Source organism: Eschrichtius robustus, chromosome 2 (genome assembly GCF_028021215.1).
Source record: "Eschrichtius robustus isolate mEscRob2 chromosome 2, mEscRob2.pri, whole genome shotgun sequence".
NCBI lineage: Eukaryota > Metazoa > Chordata > Mammalia > Artiodactyla > Eschrichtiidae > Eschrichtius > Eschrichtius robustus.
This window is the reverse complement of record NC_090825.1, coordinates 87,620,067-87,638,048: the sequence shown is the minus strand read 5'-3', so window position 1 is coordinate 87,638,048 and position 17,982 is coordinate 87,620,067. Positions and strand designations below refer to the sequence as shown.

General features: G+C 40.3%; 1 protein-coding gene across 3 annotated transcripts in view; it reads left to right on the top strand.

The window, feature by feature from the left end:
* The first annotated feature begins 477 nt into the window (after positions 1 to 477).
* EFNA5 (ephrin A5) overlaps positions 478 to 17,982 on the top strand; it is a 277,610-nt gene continuing 260,105 nt past the window's right edge. For 2 of the 3 annotated variants that reach the window (XR_011073103.1, XM_068535697.1), the window contains exon 1: positions 483 to 2,275. Coding sequence is in view for 2 of the 3 variants with exons in the window: in XM_068535697.1 (XP_068391798.1) it covers positions 2,151 to 2,275 (125 nt within the window). In the remaining variant the exon portion in view is untranslated. Of the gene's footprint in view, positions 2,276 to 17,982 lie in introns of all 3 variants that reach the window. The other variant, XM_068535698.1, reaches the window with a different exon arrangement.

Here is a 17,982-nt window from a genome sequence, read left to right as displayed (position 1 = left end):
CAGCACTCCCAGTAATTCAATTAGTCAGGTTTCTGGAAGGTGGGGCCCGGGAGGGGGGTTAGGAGGCGTGGGGAAGGGAGGAGATTAGGAAAACGCCTCTTTCTCGTGGAGCAGACCAATCCGGTTGGAGTAAAGAGAGAGGGAAAAAAAACCCGATCTGTAAGCAAACAGCAGGCCTTTCCCTGACTGGCTGCTCCAGCCACCCCCCACCCCTTCCCAAGTAAACTGCGAGGAAAAAAAAAAAAAAGCAGCCCACATGACCCGGGCCGCGGCGGCAGCAGCGCTGGCTAGGCTCGGGCTGGCGGCGCCTCCCCCTCTCGGTCCCGAGCTCACACCGGCGCTCGCGCCGCCCGCCGACCCCGCGCTCCACGCCCACCCGCCCCCGCACCCGCGCCGCCCACGTCCACGCGCGCGGCCTCGCGCTCCGGTACGGCGGCTGCTGCTGGGTTGCCGCTGCTGTCGGCTTTACACGCAGGTCATTAACGAGGGGGCGTGCCCGAGGAAATTTTTCCCATAAAGCATTTTTTCTCTCTCTCTTTTTTTTCTCTTTTGCAAAACTGACTTTTACCCCTTTCCACTTCTCGCCAGTCGTTTCAATCCCTCCCGGGCTGCTCGTGCTGCTGCTGCTGCTGCACTCAAGTTTATTTTCCCGCCTGGTAAAGGTTTTGGGATTCTGTCGGTGGTTTTCACCTCTTGTTGCTGCTGTGCCCAAGGAGGGAAAGAGGAGCAGCTGCGGGAGGATCGGGAAGGTTTTCTGATGTAGTCATCGGGGAGGTGCCACACGCTCTCGTGCGCGCTCTCTTTTTTTTTCTCCTTTCGCATTTCAAACTGATTGATGCCTCTCTACAAGTTGCCGGGCTTGGGGTCGGACCAGTCGGAGTCGCAGGGACACTTCTGAGAGCTCACCCAGGGCTCTTGGCACCGCGTCCGGGGGCTCATTCTTGCTCCCGGAAGGCGATCGGAGACTGACATCAGCCCATCCAGGAGTTGGAGGGATTCATTTGAAAGTGATTGTTTCCCCTCCCGCTCTCCTGCTGAACAGTTGGATTGGCATCGTCCTGCAGGTTTCGGCATCCCAGCTCCGCCTGGCTGGCTGGTTCAGACCTCTGCTCTCCATTCACTCTGGTGCACCGACTCCCGGCCAAGAAAAGCACGCGCGAGAAATCCCCGAGACTCAGGCAGCGGCCGGGGTGTCGCCTCCCGCCACCGTCGCAGTCCGACTCCGACAGGGGACCTGCCGGAAGACGCGAAAAGCCAAACTTTTCTTTGAGGTTTGCGAGGCAAGACCGCTCCTCGCCCGCTTAGCTGCCGCTTAACCAGTTCCAGGACGCCGGCGGGGCTGGGTTTCTGGCTCCAGATCTCCACCCTTCTCGGCGCACCGCCCCGAACCCGTAGCACCTACGAGACTCCTCCGAGATTTCCAGGGGTTACCGGGTTAAAGCACAGAGGAGGCGGGGGAAGGGGGTCCTCAGACTCCCAGGACCACAGGCGGGAAGCCCCCCACCCCCCATCCATACGGAGCCCTCTTCCTGCAGTTTCCTACAGGCCGCCAAAGTAACTTGGAGCGAAGCGGGGCGCAGTGCGAGGGCCCTGGGCGGCGGCGGAGCCGTGCGCAGCTCGCGGCGCCGACGCTGAGCCGGGCCCGGCGGGCCAGTGTATGTCTCCCCGCGGCCGTGGCGCGCAACTCCTGGTGACTGTGCAGCGTGCGCCGCCGCCTGCCCCAACCCGCGCTGCCGCCGCCCGGCCCGGCGCGCACCTCCTTCTACCGGGGTGACCGGCCTGCCGCCGCCGCCCGAGACACAGCTTGGCACCCCTTCCCCCGCCCTCGCCGCCGCCACCACACACACACACGCACGCTTCTCTCCATCTTGTGATTCCTTTTTTTTCCTCCTGAGCCCTCCAGTGGGGGTGCGAGTTTGCCTTTACTCCCCCCACTCCTCCACCTTTTTTTCTCTCTCTCTCCTCCCCCTCCTCAGCTTGGTGTGCGCCTCTTCCTTTTCTCGCCCCTCTTCATTTTTATTTATTCATATTTATTTGGCTCCCGCTCTCCCGCTCCCTCTCGCCCCTTCTCCCTCCCTCCCTCCCTCCCTCCGGATCCCTGATCTCTCCCCGGAGTGGCGCGTCGGCGGCTCCGCCGCTGGCCAGGCGTGATGTTGCACGTGGAGATGTTGACGCTGCTGTTTCTTGTGCTCTGGATGTGTGTGTTCAGCCAGGACCCTGGCTCCAAGGCCGTCGCCGACCGCTACGCCGTCTACTGGAACAGCAGCAACCCCAGGTAAGGCAATGGGGGGCGGAGAGCCGGGGCTACCCGGGCCTCGGGGCCCTGCGGAAAGAGCGGCGGCGCCGTGGACCCGCGCGCATCGGCCGACAGCGACGCGCACTCTCAGAGTCTGCGTCGCCCGGGCGCGGATGGCTTTCGAGGCGCCCGCGGGAAACGCTCACTTCGTGCCCCTCATTGTTGAGGTGCGGCAGGGAGCCTGAGTGCCCCTGGGCGTCCCCGGGGCTGCCCAGACCCGCTGCTTCTGCGAAGCCCGGGGAGACTCGGAAAAGGCGGGAGCCCGGGAGTCGAGACTTCGCTTCCCACCCGGGCAGGCTGGCCAGCATCCCGATCCAGGCGCGGCGCTTGGGCACGGGGAGCCCTGGGTGCAAACCGCCAGGAGCTCCCTCTTGGAGCGTGGCTGCGCAGGGACTGCGGGGAGAACCCGCTAAACATCCCCAAAGTGGTTTTTTTTTGTTGTTTCTTAAAATTTTTCCTTCCCTTTTCCCCGGTGCGCTCAGAAAGCGCACTGGCTGGGGGAGGTGTGGGGGACTGGGAAGCGGAAGCTTTAGGTTTATATTTTCCTCTTTAACTGCGAGGAAATCATCCGGCCCCTAAGTCAGTCTGGTCCCGGCTCTCTTGGCAGTAGAGAGGCTTCTCCCACCTCCTCTACCTCCCGGTGGGCTCAAGGTGCCAGAAAGTTTGATCTAATGCCGGGTTACGTCATGCTTGCGGAGCTAGCTGCTGGAGTTGGCCGAACCGGGAGGTGGGAGCCCTTCGTCCGAAGCCTGGCAGTGTGCAGCCGGAGGAAAACGCGCGGTTACCTGGAAACGTTTTTCGGGCGCTTCCGAAGCCAGCCGAGTACGCGGAAACCTAGAGATGGGCGCCCGGGGCCGCCCTAGCGCTCCTGCTGGACCCTGGCTACCTGCCTGGGTTCCTTATTCACGGACCCTGGAAGAGGGGTACGGGTGGGGTTGTCCAGAGTGCCCGGCGGACCCCTCCCGATCCAGAGCAGGTCCAAGCCCTACTTTCTCCCGGGCAGCAGTCGGCCCCGCTGGGCCCATATTGCTCTGCCTTTCTGGGACCGAGGCCAGCTTCCAGCTTCCAGCTGTGGGCTGGTCTCGGTGCCCGCCGAGGAGAAGGGAAATAGCATCGATTATACCTAAAATCCCAGGGTTTTCCCTGGGCTGGCGTGGAAGTTGGGAGAAGAAAGGCGGAGGCCAAGGGAAGAGTTTGTGGTTGCTGCGCGCCCAGCGCGCTTGGGGAGAGGGGGCTGGTGGGCGCCTCTAGTTTTTCCTACCTCCCGGTGGCCCTCTCCGCCGGCCTCCCGCCTTCCTTTGTTATGCTGGCATAGGAGGGATTCCCCCGCTTGAAGTAATGTTCTCTCAGCTGAAGATGGGCAGATTTCCCTACGAGCCGTACACCGATTGCCGAACGGGGATAGAGTCCCCCCACCCTGCTACCCCAGGAAAGATAGTCACACCCAGGTAGCCCATGTCCTGATTGCATCGCTTGGGCCAAGTGGAGACATCCTTCAAAGTTTGGTTTAAAAAGTCTCCTGGAGGTGGGTGGTGGGATGGGAAGCTATTTCTTCTTTGACATGCCACTTACCGCTATTAGGAAAAGAGAAAGAGAAGCCATCCTGCCAGAGGAGATGCCTTTTATTAAAGCTGACAAGACAAATAGAGCAAGCTTTCCAGTTGTGATGGCGTTAAAAGCAAGTCTCATTATGTTGGTTGGTTTTATTCCCCTTTGGGCTTTTTTAGACAGCATATTCGAAACAGAGGAATTTATATTTTAAACTTTAGTGCCTTATCAAATAAAACAACAGTGAAATTGGTTAGTTGAATTTGGGACATTTTGCTCTTGCTTGTCTTTTGTTTCCCACTCCAAACTTCACAGTGTAATCTTTTTCTTTTGGTATTAATTTATTTGGGTACTTGGGTGTTCCAGTCATCCTGGGTTAAAACAGAAAGAATCAGCAATATCCCCACTCTTACCCCTCCTTCTTAATCTGTCAAACTAGTCTGAGTTAGTTTGAGGACATTTTATCTTAGGTTATCTCTGTTTTATGCTTTTGATACTGTTGTTTGGTTTGAGATTAGCACATTGATTTTTGTCACAGGTCATGTTTTTTAATAGATCTGCCCTGCCTGCGGAAAACTCTTCTGCTCAGGATGGCATGGTGTCTTTGAACCTGCCCAAAGTTAATCTGTAGAATTTTAAAATACCAAGAGTATTCTCAAGTCAGTATTTTAATTTGAAGTTTGTGGAAATACCTCTCTATTTGATCATTATCAATTTGATAATGTTCAAAAGAAAGAATCATGCAACCCCCCCCCAAAAAAGGATTCAGCTCTAACTTTAGTATTTTTAGGGATTTGTGGGTGTGTTTATCTTCATATGTTATCACAGTAAAACTTACTTTAAAAAATAATATAATTTTAAAACTAGGTACTGGTAGGCAGATTTATCTTAGAAATGTGGAATAAGACGGTGCTTTTTTGATGGATGAAGAAAAGTCAGCTTGGATGTATTTAAAAGGAGCCAAATGCAAAATAAGTAATTTAGAAATAAGTTTATCACAAAAGATAGTGAAAAAATATTTTAGAAAATTTGCAGGGGTCTACTAAATTTTAAGTTTTTAATGTTTTACATTTTCTTTTCATCTATGCTATCATTTTTTAAAGTAAGCTAACCATGCCTTTTGGTTTGACATAAATCCTATCTTTTAAGATTTTGCTAAATTAATAATATTATCAGAAGACTTCAATCTTGTGGAAAAAAGTAGAAAACTTTAATTGCAACTTAAATAGACTTTAAAGATTTTACTCTTAGAAGAAGAGTTCAGCGGACACATTAAGCTGGTAATAAATGGATATTGTGGCAAAATGAAGTAAATATATTTTAGCTTATACTACTGTACTTCATTTGAAATTATGTTTAGATAAAATTAAAATTAAGTATTACATCTTGATCACAGGATTTAAATATCTTATTTTGTAACTTGTGTAGTCATAGGAGTTTATCAGCTGCATTGAGTTTCATTACTGACTGCTTTGGTAACAGAAGCGTCCATAGATCTAAGTTCACAGCGGAAAAAAATGTAAAACTTATTGCTGTCAGATAGTTTTGCTGTTAGAATCTGTCTTCCCAAGCATTCACTTCTGGGAAATAGATGTTTAATTTTTAAATGCTGATAACTTTTTAATTGCCAGTATTTATTGGGCAGTGGACCACACTGATTTTATGTATTGACTTGCTACAAATCTCTAAAATAGCAACTGAGACCTAAGAGTCTGAATAAAAATATATGATAACATTTTTGTAAATGCATCTTTCATATTTTAAACATTTGAAAAGTTGTATGAGTTTCACCTAAATCGTGAGAGTAATAGAAAGATCCTTTTAATTTTATGCTCTATTCTGAACCGGCCTGTTACTAAGTAAGTTTGAGTAATGAGGATCCAAGTCAAGGAGAATATAACTATTGATAGAATATTTGTGTCTAATTTCTTTAATAATGGAAAAAGCTTTTAAGTAACTTTTAAAAGGACTTCAATAATAAAACTTCCTTTACATTCTCCCTTAGTAGCTACGCTTATAAAGGTAGAGGTGACTCAATATTAAGAGTATGCCGCTTAATTTGAAACATGCTATAAACAGTTTGGTGCTTCCAAAGAGAACATTCTTTCAAATGCTGTGTATGTTGAAAAGTTCTTGGATTCATTTGACCACCTGCCAAAATGATGCTGGGATAATTAAACATGTCTCCTACTGGTTGGCATTAATAGATGGAATAGTAAAATAAAACAGTGGCAAATATAACTAGCATACTTTAAGAGTACCGATTTTCTTTATTTAGTACTTTGCTTCTGTTAAGGTTTGAGAATCACCAATTTAAAATGTTATTCTCTTATGGGAAAAGATATCCCTGTAATTCATCTGGGATTTTTTAAATTTCAGCCTAACCATATGTTTTCTTTGGACTTGTAAATTAAACATTTCATGTTAGAGTAGCAGGTAATTGACACCATTTAGTTTTGCAAACATGTAATCTTGAGTTGTGAAAGTGATGTGAATTCTAGGTCAACACTCCCAAATCTTTCAGGCAGTATAGGTGATATGTATGTGACTAAGTAGAGAGAAGTAGTAACATTTTTCCCTGATCATATAGCCCTTGCATATTTTTTCTCTTTCAAAATTCACTTGTTTCATTAAAAAAAATCTGAGCTGCCAGTGTTATATATATATATATATATATATACCAGTATACCAGTACTGTGCCTTTTCCACCGACAAATGAAATAAGTTTGGTCTAAATCTAAGACTTTGTTTTGAGGAAAGATGGAAAGTTGATCTTGGTTTTGAATGAGTTGTATCACCAACCCTGATAACTTTATTTTTGAAATTTTAAGTGTTGTAAATAATACTTCCTATATTAGAAACAAAAGTTCTTCAAGTAAAAGACATTACTTAGAATCTTTTAACTTTATTAACTCTGAACCTCAGTGTAATGTATCATTTTATTAGATGTAATGGGATAATTTTGTTATTTTGATATTTATATCAGAATTTTATAAACATCTGCTTTAAAAATAAAGCAGTGTGATGAAAATTTATATCCACTGTAGGAGACCTGAAGTGTTTTTACCCTTATCCATTTGTAGGAGACCTGAAGTGAATTTTCCCCCTCTTACCCTTTGTTTAATCTAGAAATTTGTAGAAGAAAAGTGTGCTGCTTATTTTTGGCCGGTTTTCCATAGAAGTTTGAAAGCAAAATAAGCCATTGAGATGTTATGTTCCAGTGATTTTATACATTATGTTATGTATTCGTAATAAGCTATCAGAATAGTCAACTGTCTTTTTCTTAGGTGACTGGAACATCAGTGCTGTTTGAGGCACGCTTGGCTGTACAGTGTGAGACCAAGGTCAATATACTCTTCATGATTAAAAGAATCAGAGAGAGCCTTCAGTAGTCCATTACTCCCTGTTCGTTGATTTTAGTGGTATTAACTAAGCCATTGGCTCACTGAATGAATATCTTGTTGCCATATGTGTTCTGGCTGATAATCAATAGCTCTAGAGGCTTCCACCTTTGAAGACTGAGGATCAGATTTGGAGGGAGCATTTAGTTATTTGGGGGCAAATTAACCTTGTGAATTTCTTGCCATTTAATCTTGTAAGGTGCCTCTGAGGAGGCGTTTCATTGCGTTCTGTCCACTGGCCTGATTTCCTGTTGGATGGGACAGATAAAGATGAGCGCCTCCTCTTCTCCCCTGTTGCTGTGAACCAAGCAAGCTACCAGCTTCATGCTGGGCCAAGAAAATTAATGAATACAACTAGTCTTTCAGGAGTCCTGGCCTTTGCAAACTTAGAAGTATATGCCAAAAGAATGTACCTTTGAGGAAGAGAAAACATTGAAATAGAAAATGAACAAAACGTAAGAATATGTTAAGAACAGAATTTTATGTGAGGGTAACATTTGGTTTATTGTTTAGTTTTTTTTTTCTTTGTCCAATATATATCATTTGATTAATAGTTTTTTAAAAAAGATGCCCCTCAGCCCTCTTCATTTTTGGTGTTGGTTTTGAATAACTTCCAGCAGTAATGAGAATTTAAAAAGCTATGATGTTTTATCTTAGATAATGAACCACTCTATGTTAACTGATGCCATATAGTCAATTTTCTTTTCAGAAACAGTATACAAACTGTTAAAACAGCAGCCCTGATTAGAATGTCTGTGTTGAAAAGGAAGCTTGTATGTCTCTAAGCACAGTGAGGAAGGTCTGGCCACTTACCCAGGATGCTCAGTCAGGACTAGTCTTCCAAACCGAGAAAAAATTGCCTCTCATCATTTGTGACGGATAATACCTTCATATTCAGGTATAAAACCTCAAAGAGGAGTGTAAGAAATGAGATATTAATATTCACTTGTAGTAATTTGTCTTATGATGGTGGTCTTAGACAGCTAAACATCAATAAATTATTGTCTCTTTTAAGGGCCTGATTTATATTATTAGATTTATATTTTAGTCTGCTTCTCAACCTATACCCTGAGCTGTTTTGTGGAAAAGTTTCTTGTGATTAATTTGAACTTCCAGTGTTTCTGAATGGGATATTACTCACTACCAGGAGATCTGTTTCCTCTGGAATTTGCCTGCATTCATGTTTTCAAAATTGTCAGTTATAAACAAGGCAGCATAATGACATAGAAGAACTTAGTTTAAAAGTAAAAAGTAATAATGCAGGTTTTTCTGTATTACAACTATTATGCCTAGTTTTGAGCATAAACAAAAAATTTTCCTTCTATTTTACTATTCTTGATAATCTATACTCCTTATTGTACTCTGAAGGGTTTATTGTGAACTACTGAAGTCTCTACACTGTTTTCTAATCTGAAATCTGTGTAGATGGAAACTCTTTATTTTTAGGCTTTTGAATATAGTATTCAAACAGTGAGCCATAGATTTCAATAAAACCATTATTTTAAAACCGTGAAAACTTCTCCTTGAGTTAGCTAGTTGCTGGGAGACGGTAGTGTACTACAGTGATGGTTAGCTCAGCTTTCATTCAGGTAGAATTCTATCATTTTCAATAAGGAAAAATAAACCTTTGTCGTCTTGAGAAACATTCTTCATGCAATTGACAGTTGACAGGTTGAAGAAAATGTTACTGTCAGGTCTTATTTTCCCCTCAAGTGAGAAATAAAAATAGTTTTGAGTGATTTTTTAAAAAAAAATCTATTTAAAACTTACTTCAAAATGGAGGAAAATGTTTTTAGTTTTTATGTATATGTCACAGAGTTAATCTGCCATTTGCTTCAGGGAAGGTCATCAAAGTGCAATCCCAGGAGAGGTTGTCTAACAGCTAAGTTCCTAGGGTATTACCTTTGAAAAGCCAAATACAGTTGATTTGTTTGTAACAGGATCTCTATCACTGGGCATTTTATGATGGAGTTCTGTAAGAGTTATAAGATATCAATATTATTCCTGTTAACTGCTTATCAAGTGACCTGATTTTTGGGACTGATGATCATGATTCTGATACGAAGGATAATTGGGAATTTTAGTTTTGTGATATCTCTATGTATATGCATTGGACAATCACCTTATTAGCACACAAAGATCAAACCTTTAAAAAAAATTGCTTTGCTATTAATAATTTTCAGTAACTGCACAGAGTAATCCGTAAATTTCCATGTGGAAGTGCATGAATATATACTTGGAGATTAGAAAAAATATACCAAAGTTCTTGTTCCTTGATTTAGAAAAGCTAGTTTTTTGGCTTTCAGTTAAATCAGCCTTTCTTTTCTTTCCCCTAGAAGCAGCCATCTTGTTTTAAGACCGATTTTACTTCTTTCATGAAAATGGTCCGGAAATGAATATGGACGATAGAAAAGGACTATACCACTTTGGGATCATTTTGGCAGGGCTCTACATTTAAAGCTCTATCTTAAGTTATTTGTGAGCTCACTAGAATGCTATCTTCTTGTATTTAGTTGACAAAAAAAAGGGTATTTTAACTTAGTAATGATATATTTTAAACCTAGGCATATTATATTTTCATGTTAAATATTGGGCTGTACCATGTTTACAAATGTAGTTTTCTCTTGAAGCTTATAATTTATTGTTAATTTCTCAGTGATATATTAGTAGCCCCTATTATCACCCCCCCAAAACCCTGACTTCCTTTTTCTTACTGTACTAAGCAGTCCTTTTTGTTCGTTGGTTGATATTTTTTTTTCCAAATTGCACAGCGTTAGCAGGAATCTTTCTGTAGTAAGTGGTACTGATAAAAATATAGTTACCTCCAAAAATGAAGCATTTGGGGTGCTTTAAGAAGCGTTATATGAAGCCAGAGCCTTTTTGGTCCCTGGAATATAGGCTCTCACAATCTCATTACTAAACCATTCTTGTGGGTTCTTATAGAAAATTATTTTGGAAGTAAATTCATATTTGTTTTTAAAAATTATGAGAGTATACTAATTGAGACTGTTATATTTTCCACCATGTTTTGTATTTCTGGATACATTTGGAGGAACATGTGGTCTAGTAAACTTTACCAAAAATTTATACTACACTTCTTGCCGCTGCATCTGTTTGATGATGTCTGGGAACATTAGTCTCATGTACTGAAGTAAGAACAGAACGTCTTAAGACTAATTTCAAAGTAACCTGACTCAGTCAGTCTGATTAAACTGGGTACAAATTGAATACTACTTATGTCACAGATTGCTTCAGTTCATTAGAAGTAGAATTTTTGATGGTTGCAAGTACAATGTAAAGGAGATAAATAAAATACATGTTTTAAGATCAGATATACATCTCATGGACTTCTCATTAAAGTCCAAGTATGAGTGAGTTGACAGTTTTTGTACCAAAACGCTTTCCTTTGCTATCCATCATCTGTTTTTCTTTGACTGATGGAGAAGACTAAAATAACCAAGGGTTCAAAATGACCTTTTTGTTTTAAATGAACTAACAAATACTTTTGTTTTTTCTTCCCGCTTCTAAGGTGTCAGAATGTCCATTCTAGTTTTATTAGTGATTTATTTATGTATGTAGAAACTATAATTCACAATTAGCTCTTGCCTCTTACTATGAAAATACATATTATAAAAGTAAATGAAAGTATTTTCTCCTATTAAAAATGCAGTTTTGTGGTTTGATGCAGTCATGGCTTATTTTGGTTGGATAATTGTAGTGCTAATTGTTATCTAGATTTTGATGGTGGTGGGCATGATACTTGATGTTTTCTGGTACTTAGGTGCCGGCAGGATATACGGCTTTGTCACATTTGCCTAACTTTATTAATATATAGGGGACTTAACCTTTCGGTTAAGTTATTTTTAATGGTATTTAATCGTATGGAGTCAAATGGGATTTAGGGAGAAAAGGAAAAATAATTCTAAGTATGGGGAAATTACCTTTTGTGTTTAACAATTAGGTTAAACAAAGTGGGAGCAAATGAGCCTAGTTCCCTTCTATTGTTTCAGGGCAAGAAAATACAGACAGATGTCAGAATGTGGAAGCTGTGACCTCTGACCCACACAGCATGGCCACTGCTGTGGCACACAAGTGTCCTGAGCCACCATCGTAGCAGCACTTTTTGAAGTGACTGACACTTGAGATGGAGAACCTGAAACTGATTCTGTAGCTATTTGTAGCTCTCCGAAACCTCAGTCTTTTTAGCTGCAATTTTAAGTTCCTCACCTTACCTTTTATGAAAAACGTTTCTTTGTTTGGCTCAGACAGTGCTTTTGTGACTTCTAGAAGGGGTCTCTATCCCTGTAGTCACTATCAATCTTTTCCTCCCAATAGATTTATTCATCGGGTTGGGATAATGGAGGAAACTCAGATGTATGGCTCTGCTGCACCAAGTATTTATCTGCTTTATTTAGCTAATATGTATTTTTTAAAGACAAATGAAAGCAGTGGTTTTGTGGAAGGCCCTTTCTTTTAGTCTCTGCTCTGCAATCTCGCCAATAGCCCCTGGGTTCAGACAGACCATTAATGTTTTAGATACTGTGGCATTCAGTATTTTCTTCATATATTTGTTTACTGTTACTGCTGCAATAAACTTTTATGCCTATTTCTGTAGTTTTCTGGCAGGGGCTCCATTTATTAAAATTTAGTGACCCAGCACTAAGAAGGGTACAGTTCAAAGAGTGGTGCTCCTGACAGGGTTTTGTGTCAAACAAGAGAAAATAATAGGGAAATGAAAGCTGCCAAAATGTGTCTCCCAATTACTAATTAATCAGGCGAGAAAGGACCTCAGTGACAGATCTGGTGTCTGCCATGACAGCAACCTGGGGGATGCCTTATTTTAAATACTGTATAAAACAAATTGAAGTAAGCCTCAGGGACTATAGCACCCAGATATTTGATATCACAAATGTTCATTTTTTTAAGTCTGTATAAAGCAAGGCAGAAACCAAAATTGAAACTGAATCTTTGTATTCTTCACTGATAGTATCAAAACATAAAGCTATTCTTTATGTATTTTGCTTATTAATAAGCAATGCCTTTATTCTTATTAATATTTTAGTACAGATATAATAGTATTCTTGGTTTTAGTATTGATGTAGCATTGTATACGTACTTTATCCTTGATAGAGACTTGGGAAAAAATTAAAATTTTTTTCTATCATATGCCTGTCATCAATATTTTAAGCATTACTATAATTAAAGAACAAAATTCTCCCCTCCCCTGGAAATATATGTTTTTGCTCTCCCAGAGGTTCCAGTCTTTTCTGGCAATGTTCCCACTATGGTTGCAGAACCCATAATTAAATGCCTGTTATTAGTTTATTTTTTCCATAGCATTTACAACCTAAAAAGAAAAGGGTCTTGTATGGAACTATAGCTGTCAGGGGAACAATGAAAACTTATTACACACTCTGCTATCACTATTGTCGACTATACTCTTGGGAAAACAACAACATGACAGTGTGTGTGTGTGTGTGTGTGTGTGTGTGTATGTATGGTGGGGTGTGTATATGTATACAGGATATTCTATATGATTATATACATATGGGGTCAGACATATCTGATGGCTTAACTTAAAACTCCGGGTTCCCTGAAGCAAAAAAAAAATGTATAAAGGACAATTGAATTCAGTTAATTAAATAGAAAAAAAGCAATTCTTTATTGGGGAAAGTATTCCTGATTTAGTATCCGTCCTTTAAAATATGGCCTAAGAGAGTCAGCAATAATCATGACTCTGAACCTCTCATTATTTTGAGTATCATTTTGGAATGGTCCTGTTACCAGTACATCTATGCTATTAATGTATTTGATTATTTACTGTATAATTATCTCTTTCACAAATTATTTCTTTGCTTTGCTTTAGAGTTCTGTGTTGGTATCTGGTTATTTGAGGACTGATTACTTAGTTTGTTTATTATGTATATCTCTCTGTCACTGTATTTCTTTTTTGATGGCTTTGGCCATTTCACTGTTCAGTAGGTGGATTTGAGAAAGAAAATAAAACAAAAAATGATGTTTCTGAAACTTTTATAGCAGCTTTCGTATGAGATTTGGTAAGCAAAGACTTTGAGGCTATTGAATAACTTGAGGTTTGGAATCAGTTTTGGATTTTAATCATCCATGCCATTCCTGTTCTCTGGTACCACGTAGAATCAGGACTTGGCCCTATATAATGGTTTCCATTACTACTTCGATTTCTTGGGTGAATTCTCCTTACTGTATTTAAAACCAGAGCCAAATGGGCGAATTCAGAAATTATATGTTGATTTAAACTTAGTTTTCTAAAGTTTTCACATTAAAACAACATTATAGATAAATATCTAACAGTAGTAATATATTCCTATATTGAATATCTAAAGGTTGCAATTGATAAAATATTGAGTGATACCTGCAGACTCTGAGAGGCACACAGTGGATTCGGAGATGCATAAGACAGCATCTGTACCCTTAAGGAACTTGCAGTTTTGTGTACATTTAAGAACTGTATACACATAATCACAGTGCAAAGTAGAAGATACTCTAAGAAATGTTCACATATGGATTTATTCAGCAAATATTTATCGAGTGTCCACTGTGGGCCAGGTATTGTTCTTTGTACTGGAGATATTGCAGGAAACAATATATAAACAACATCCCTGCCGTCATGAAGCAGTCAATTTGCGATTTCTAGATCACTGCTTTTCACACTCTAATGTGCACACAAGTCCTCTGAGGATCTTGTTGAAATACAGATTTTAATTCAGTAGATCTGGGGTGGGGTCTGACATTCTGCATTTCTAGCGAGCTCCCAGGTGGTATTGATGCTGCCGGCCCATGAACCACAGTTGGAGCAGCCAGGTTCTAGATGGATCAGTGGGGAGAGAGATTACTTCTGGTTTCTTATCAAGGGCTCTTGGTTGTATTTGCCCTGAACTCTCTGTATAGTTCTACAGTTTCTCAAGTGGCTTAGTATTTGCGTGAGTGCAAGTTATTTGTCTTAAGACCTGGTAGTCTTCATTTCTTGCGACTTTACCCCAAATCTCAGACAAATAAAATAGATTTTTACATTGAGGTTTATGCGTCATTAAAATACACCACTAACAAAAGTAACAGGCCAGGGATTTTGATGTAAGTCTTGCTCTTTATAGACAAATCTACTGGAGTGAAAATATTGCCTTGGTCCAAAAAGTTTAAGGAGGATCCTGTCATAAATGTCTCAATATATTTGCAAACCCTCCCCAGAGATATTTTCTATGGCAATGCCAGAATTACACCTCAGAAACAGATTTTTAACACTTTCCAATTGAAATCCATATGGTTAAATGAACCTCAAATGTTCATCTTACATTCAGCACAGAAGATGACTAACAATTTTTCTGCTTCCACTGGCAGGGTTTCTTGTGGGTGACTTTAGGAGCCTACACTTCCTTGGAGACTTGGGAGGAAAACAGCTGTCTGCTCTAAAATTCCATGATTCTCGTGTCCTTAGTAATCTTTGTTTCTATAGAGTCTCGGTAATATAAAGTCTATAAATACGCTTCTGTTTTTTTCACAGCATATATATCATTTGCTTTTGCAAAACAATTGTGTGATGCTTATATTCACAAGTAAAGGGTGGAACTAGTTAAATTCAGATTACTCTGCCTGCTTACTTGTTGTTCCTCACTCTTTGTGTATAAATGCAATATTCCCACTCTCCTAAGTGAACTTGAAAGTCTTTGAAAGCATAAGTAGACTTACTTAACCGATATACCTCTATGGAGCAATTATTAAAAGGAAGATGAAACTGTTTGCCTGTAGACCAGCTATATTTGTATGAAAATAAACCCAGAGAAGGGAAGGATGGTGAGCACTCTTAATTCAAGTATCCTTTTGTTCTTAATAACGATTTTACCAATACTTTTTTATAGTTAATTATCAAACAGAAGCAAATCTTTTCATTTTCAAATCCTTGGCAAAATGGATTTAATTAAAATATTGTCTAACTTTTATAAGAACTATGAATATTATTAAGAATAGTAAATCAAGACATGTCTGTTTTGCTTGGTTTTTGTAGGTTTATGTTTATTCTCCTTCCTTTTTTAAAAATTTATTTATCTTATTTATTTATTTTTGGCTGCGTTGAGTCTTCGCTGTTGCGTGGGCTTTCTCTAGTTGTGACGAGCGGGGGCTACTCTTTGTTGCGGTGTGCAGGCTTCTCATTGCGGTGGCTTCTCGTTGCGGAACACAGGCTCTGGTGCGCGGGCTTCAGTAGTTGTGGCACACAGGCTCAGTAGTTGTGGCTCGCGGACTCTAGAGCACAGGCTCAGTAGTTGTAGCGCATGGGCTTAGTTGCTCCGCGGCATGTGGGATCTTCCCGGACCAGGGCTCGAACCCGTGTCCCCCGCATTGGCAGGCGGATTCTTAACCACTGCACCACTAGGGAAGCCCCTATGTTTATTCTCATTATGGTGTAAATAAGCGTCTGAGACAGTGACTTTGAGGTGACACCCACTTAGAGTTTCCAGTTTTATGATTCTCATAGATAAAGAAATTCAAGAATCTTCTGTGACTATGTGTGAACTTAAGTGGTTCCTAAAAAAGAAGTATGCTTAGAAGATTATTAAATTTATAAACAGGATATCTTTATTGATTAAAATGAAGTCATTTGCATATCTCTAAGGAATGGCTTTGTTCAAAATGGAGTTAATATACCTAAGATTTGTGGTCATTTCCATGTTTAGATAAAGCAGAAGATACTCAATAGTTCTAATTATTGTTTTGCCCCTCCATTTTTTAAAAGGGAAAATAAATACATTGAACACTTTTTATTTAACTCGAGGCTATTAACAGTGATATGTCCTCATTCATTGAACAGTTTTTATTTAGCTCAAGGCTATTAACAGTGATTTGTCCTCAGATTAATAGGTTGTAACCAAGTTCTTTGATATACTGATATTTCTACATTTACAGATTGTTTTGACTGCATAAAATAAAGGCATTGAATATATATACTTTTTTTTTGTTTTGAGTTTTTATAATAGCAGCTGTTTTGGATAAAACTTTGAATGGGTTTGGGTGTCTAGGCAAGGCTCAGAGAGTAAGATATTAAAAATCCTATGTCAGATTTGATTTTTAAATTGTCTTTGTTAACATTTTTTTGTTACATTTCAGATCTAGTTAAATTTCAGCTCTAATTGAGTCTAACTGTGCCATTACATTTGTAATGATTAATTTTGAACCTGTTTCTTCACCCTAACAGATAAATGGGTGTAATCAAAATGTCTCCTTCAGATCTGTGAAAATTTGAAGGAAAGTATATCTGTAGCAGGATTTTTAAAAAGGTTATAAAAATTAGAGTAGAGATTGAGGGGGTCACCTCACTTTGCACTGATGCATCTTACTGTATAATTCTATATATTCTTGTAAGTTGCGTAGAAATACAGTCTTACAAATAAAATTTTATTTTCAAAACATCATGGAAGAGTTGACTTTTTAAAAAAGATCAAGTTGTCTTATTTCGTAATATATGTTGTCCCTGATAGATATGATTTATGCATTTATATAGGATTTTCTTTGAAAGGAATTCACATTTCAGGCTTTATCTTGTGATTTCTACATGAGTAATAATGTGTGAAGAGTGACACTTGAGAGGCAAGTCAGCTAGGACCTTCTTCCAGAAAGGAAATTTGGATCTCCTCGTGAAGTTGTTGCCCTCCCAGTTTGTCTCCAATATATTGTTTCCTCTTTGACTTCTAAAACCCTGATATTCTGCTTTGGACTTCACAGGTGTAATGAGATATCTCCATCTCAAAGGAGAAATTAATGAATACCGACACCCTTTTGGAGAATGCTTGTATTTCCAATGAGGAGCTTGTTGAAACAAATCAATTCCTGTCTGGGGCTGTTCCTTACAGGCAGCCCAGCTGTCCCTGGGATCCTTGGATTCTTCTGAATCCTACTGCCAGAAAAACAGGGTTTAGTCTCTTGACGCCTCTGTGCTTAAAAAACTCCTGTTATTGACTGCTTTTAAACTTAGTACATATTAATTATACACACATTGATGTTAGGAGCATAAATAGATCGTAACAGCGTCTAGCTAAGAAAAGAGACAGAATTTGTCAAGGAACACATATTTTAATGCACTGAAACCTAAGTTTCTTTTAACACATTACTGTCAAAGGGCCACTTTCCTGTAGAATTGTCTGGTGGTTACTCAAAGCAGGTTTTACTTCATAATGTGTATAGCTATTCAGGAGAATAGCAAGTGTGCCTGTTACTTGTTTAAAAATTGCAATTGTATACTTACATAATTATTTTATAACATTTTACTCCTGAAGATATAAACCTCACTTAAGGCAAAAAAAATGTAATTCATAAAGGAAATTGTCAATGATCCTTATGTGCTGTACCCAGAAATTTAGTGACAACTGAGGGCAGCACTTGGCCAGTAGCAATAAAATATTGAAGTTAGTATTAGCAATACCAAAATTATTTGAAAGAGAACTGGTAACTCTCTATAACTGATTTCCCTTAAAAGTTCAGTGTTTTAATATTTGGAATTGCTATGCTCACCAGAATATCAGACTGACCTTTTTTACATTTGTATCATTTCATACAAAAGAAGGCTTCTTTTGTCCTGCTAAATTGGAAGTTAAGATTTGTCAAGGGAATGAGCTTGCTATGAGTTTATTTCAAGCTTTAAACTTTGTAATTTTATGTTACTTGGATTCAGTATGATGAATGGTTAATGGTTACAATCCCTCCTGTGTTCCA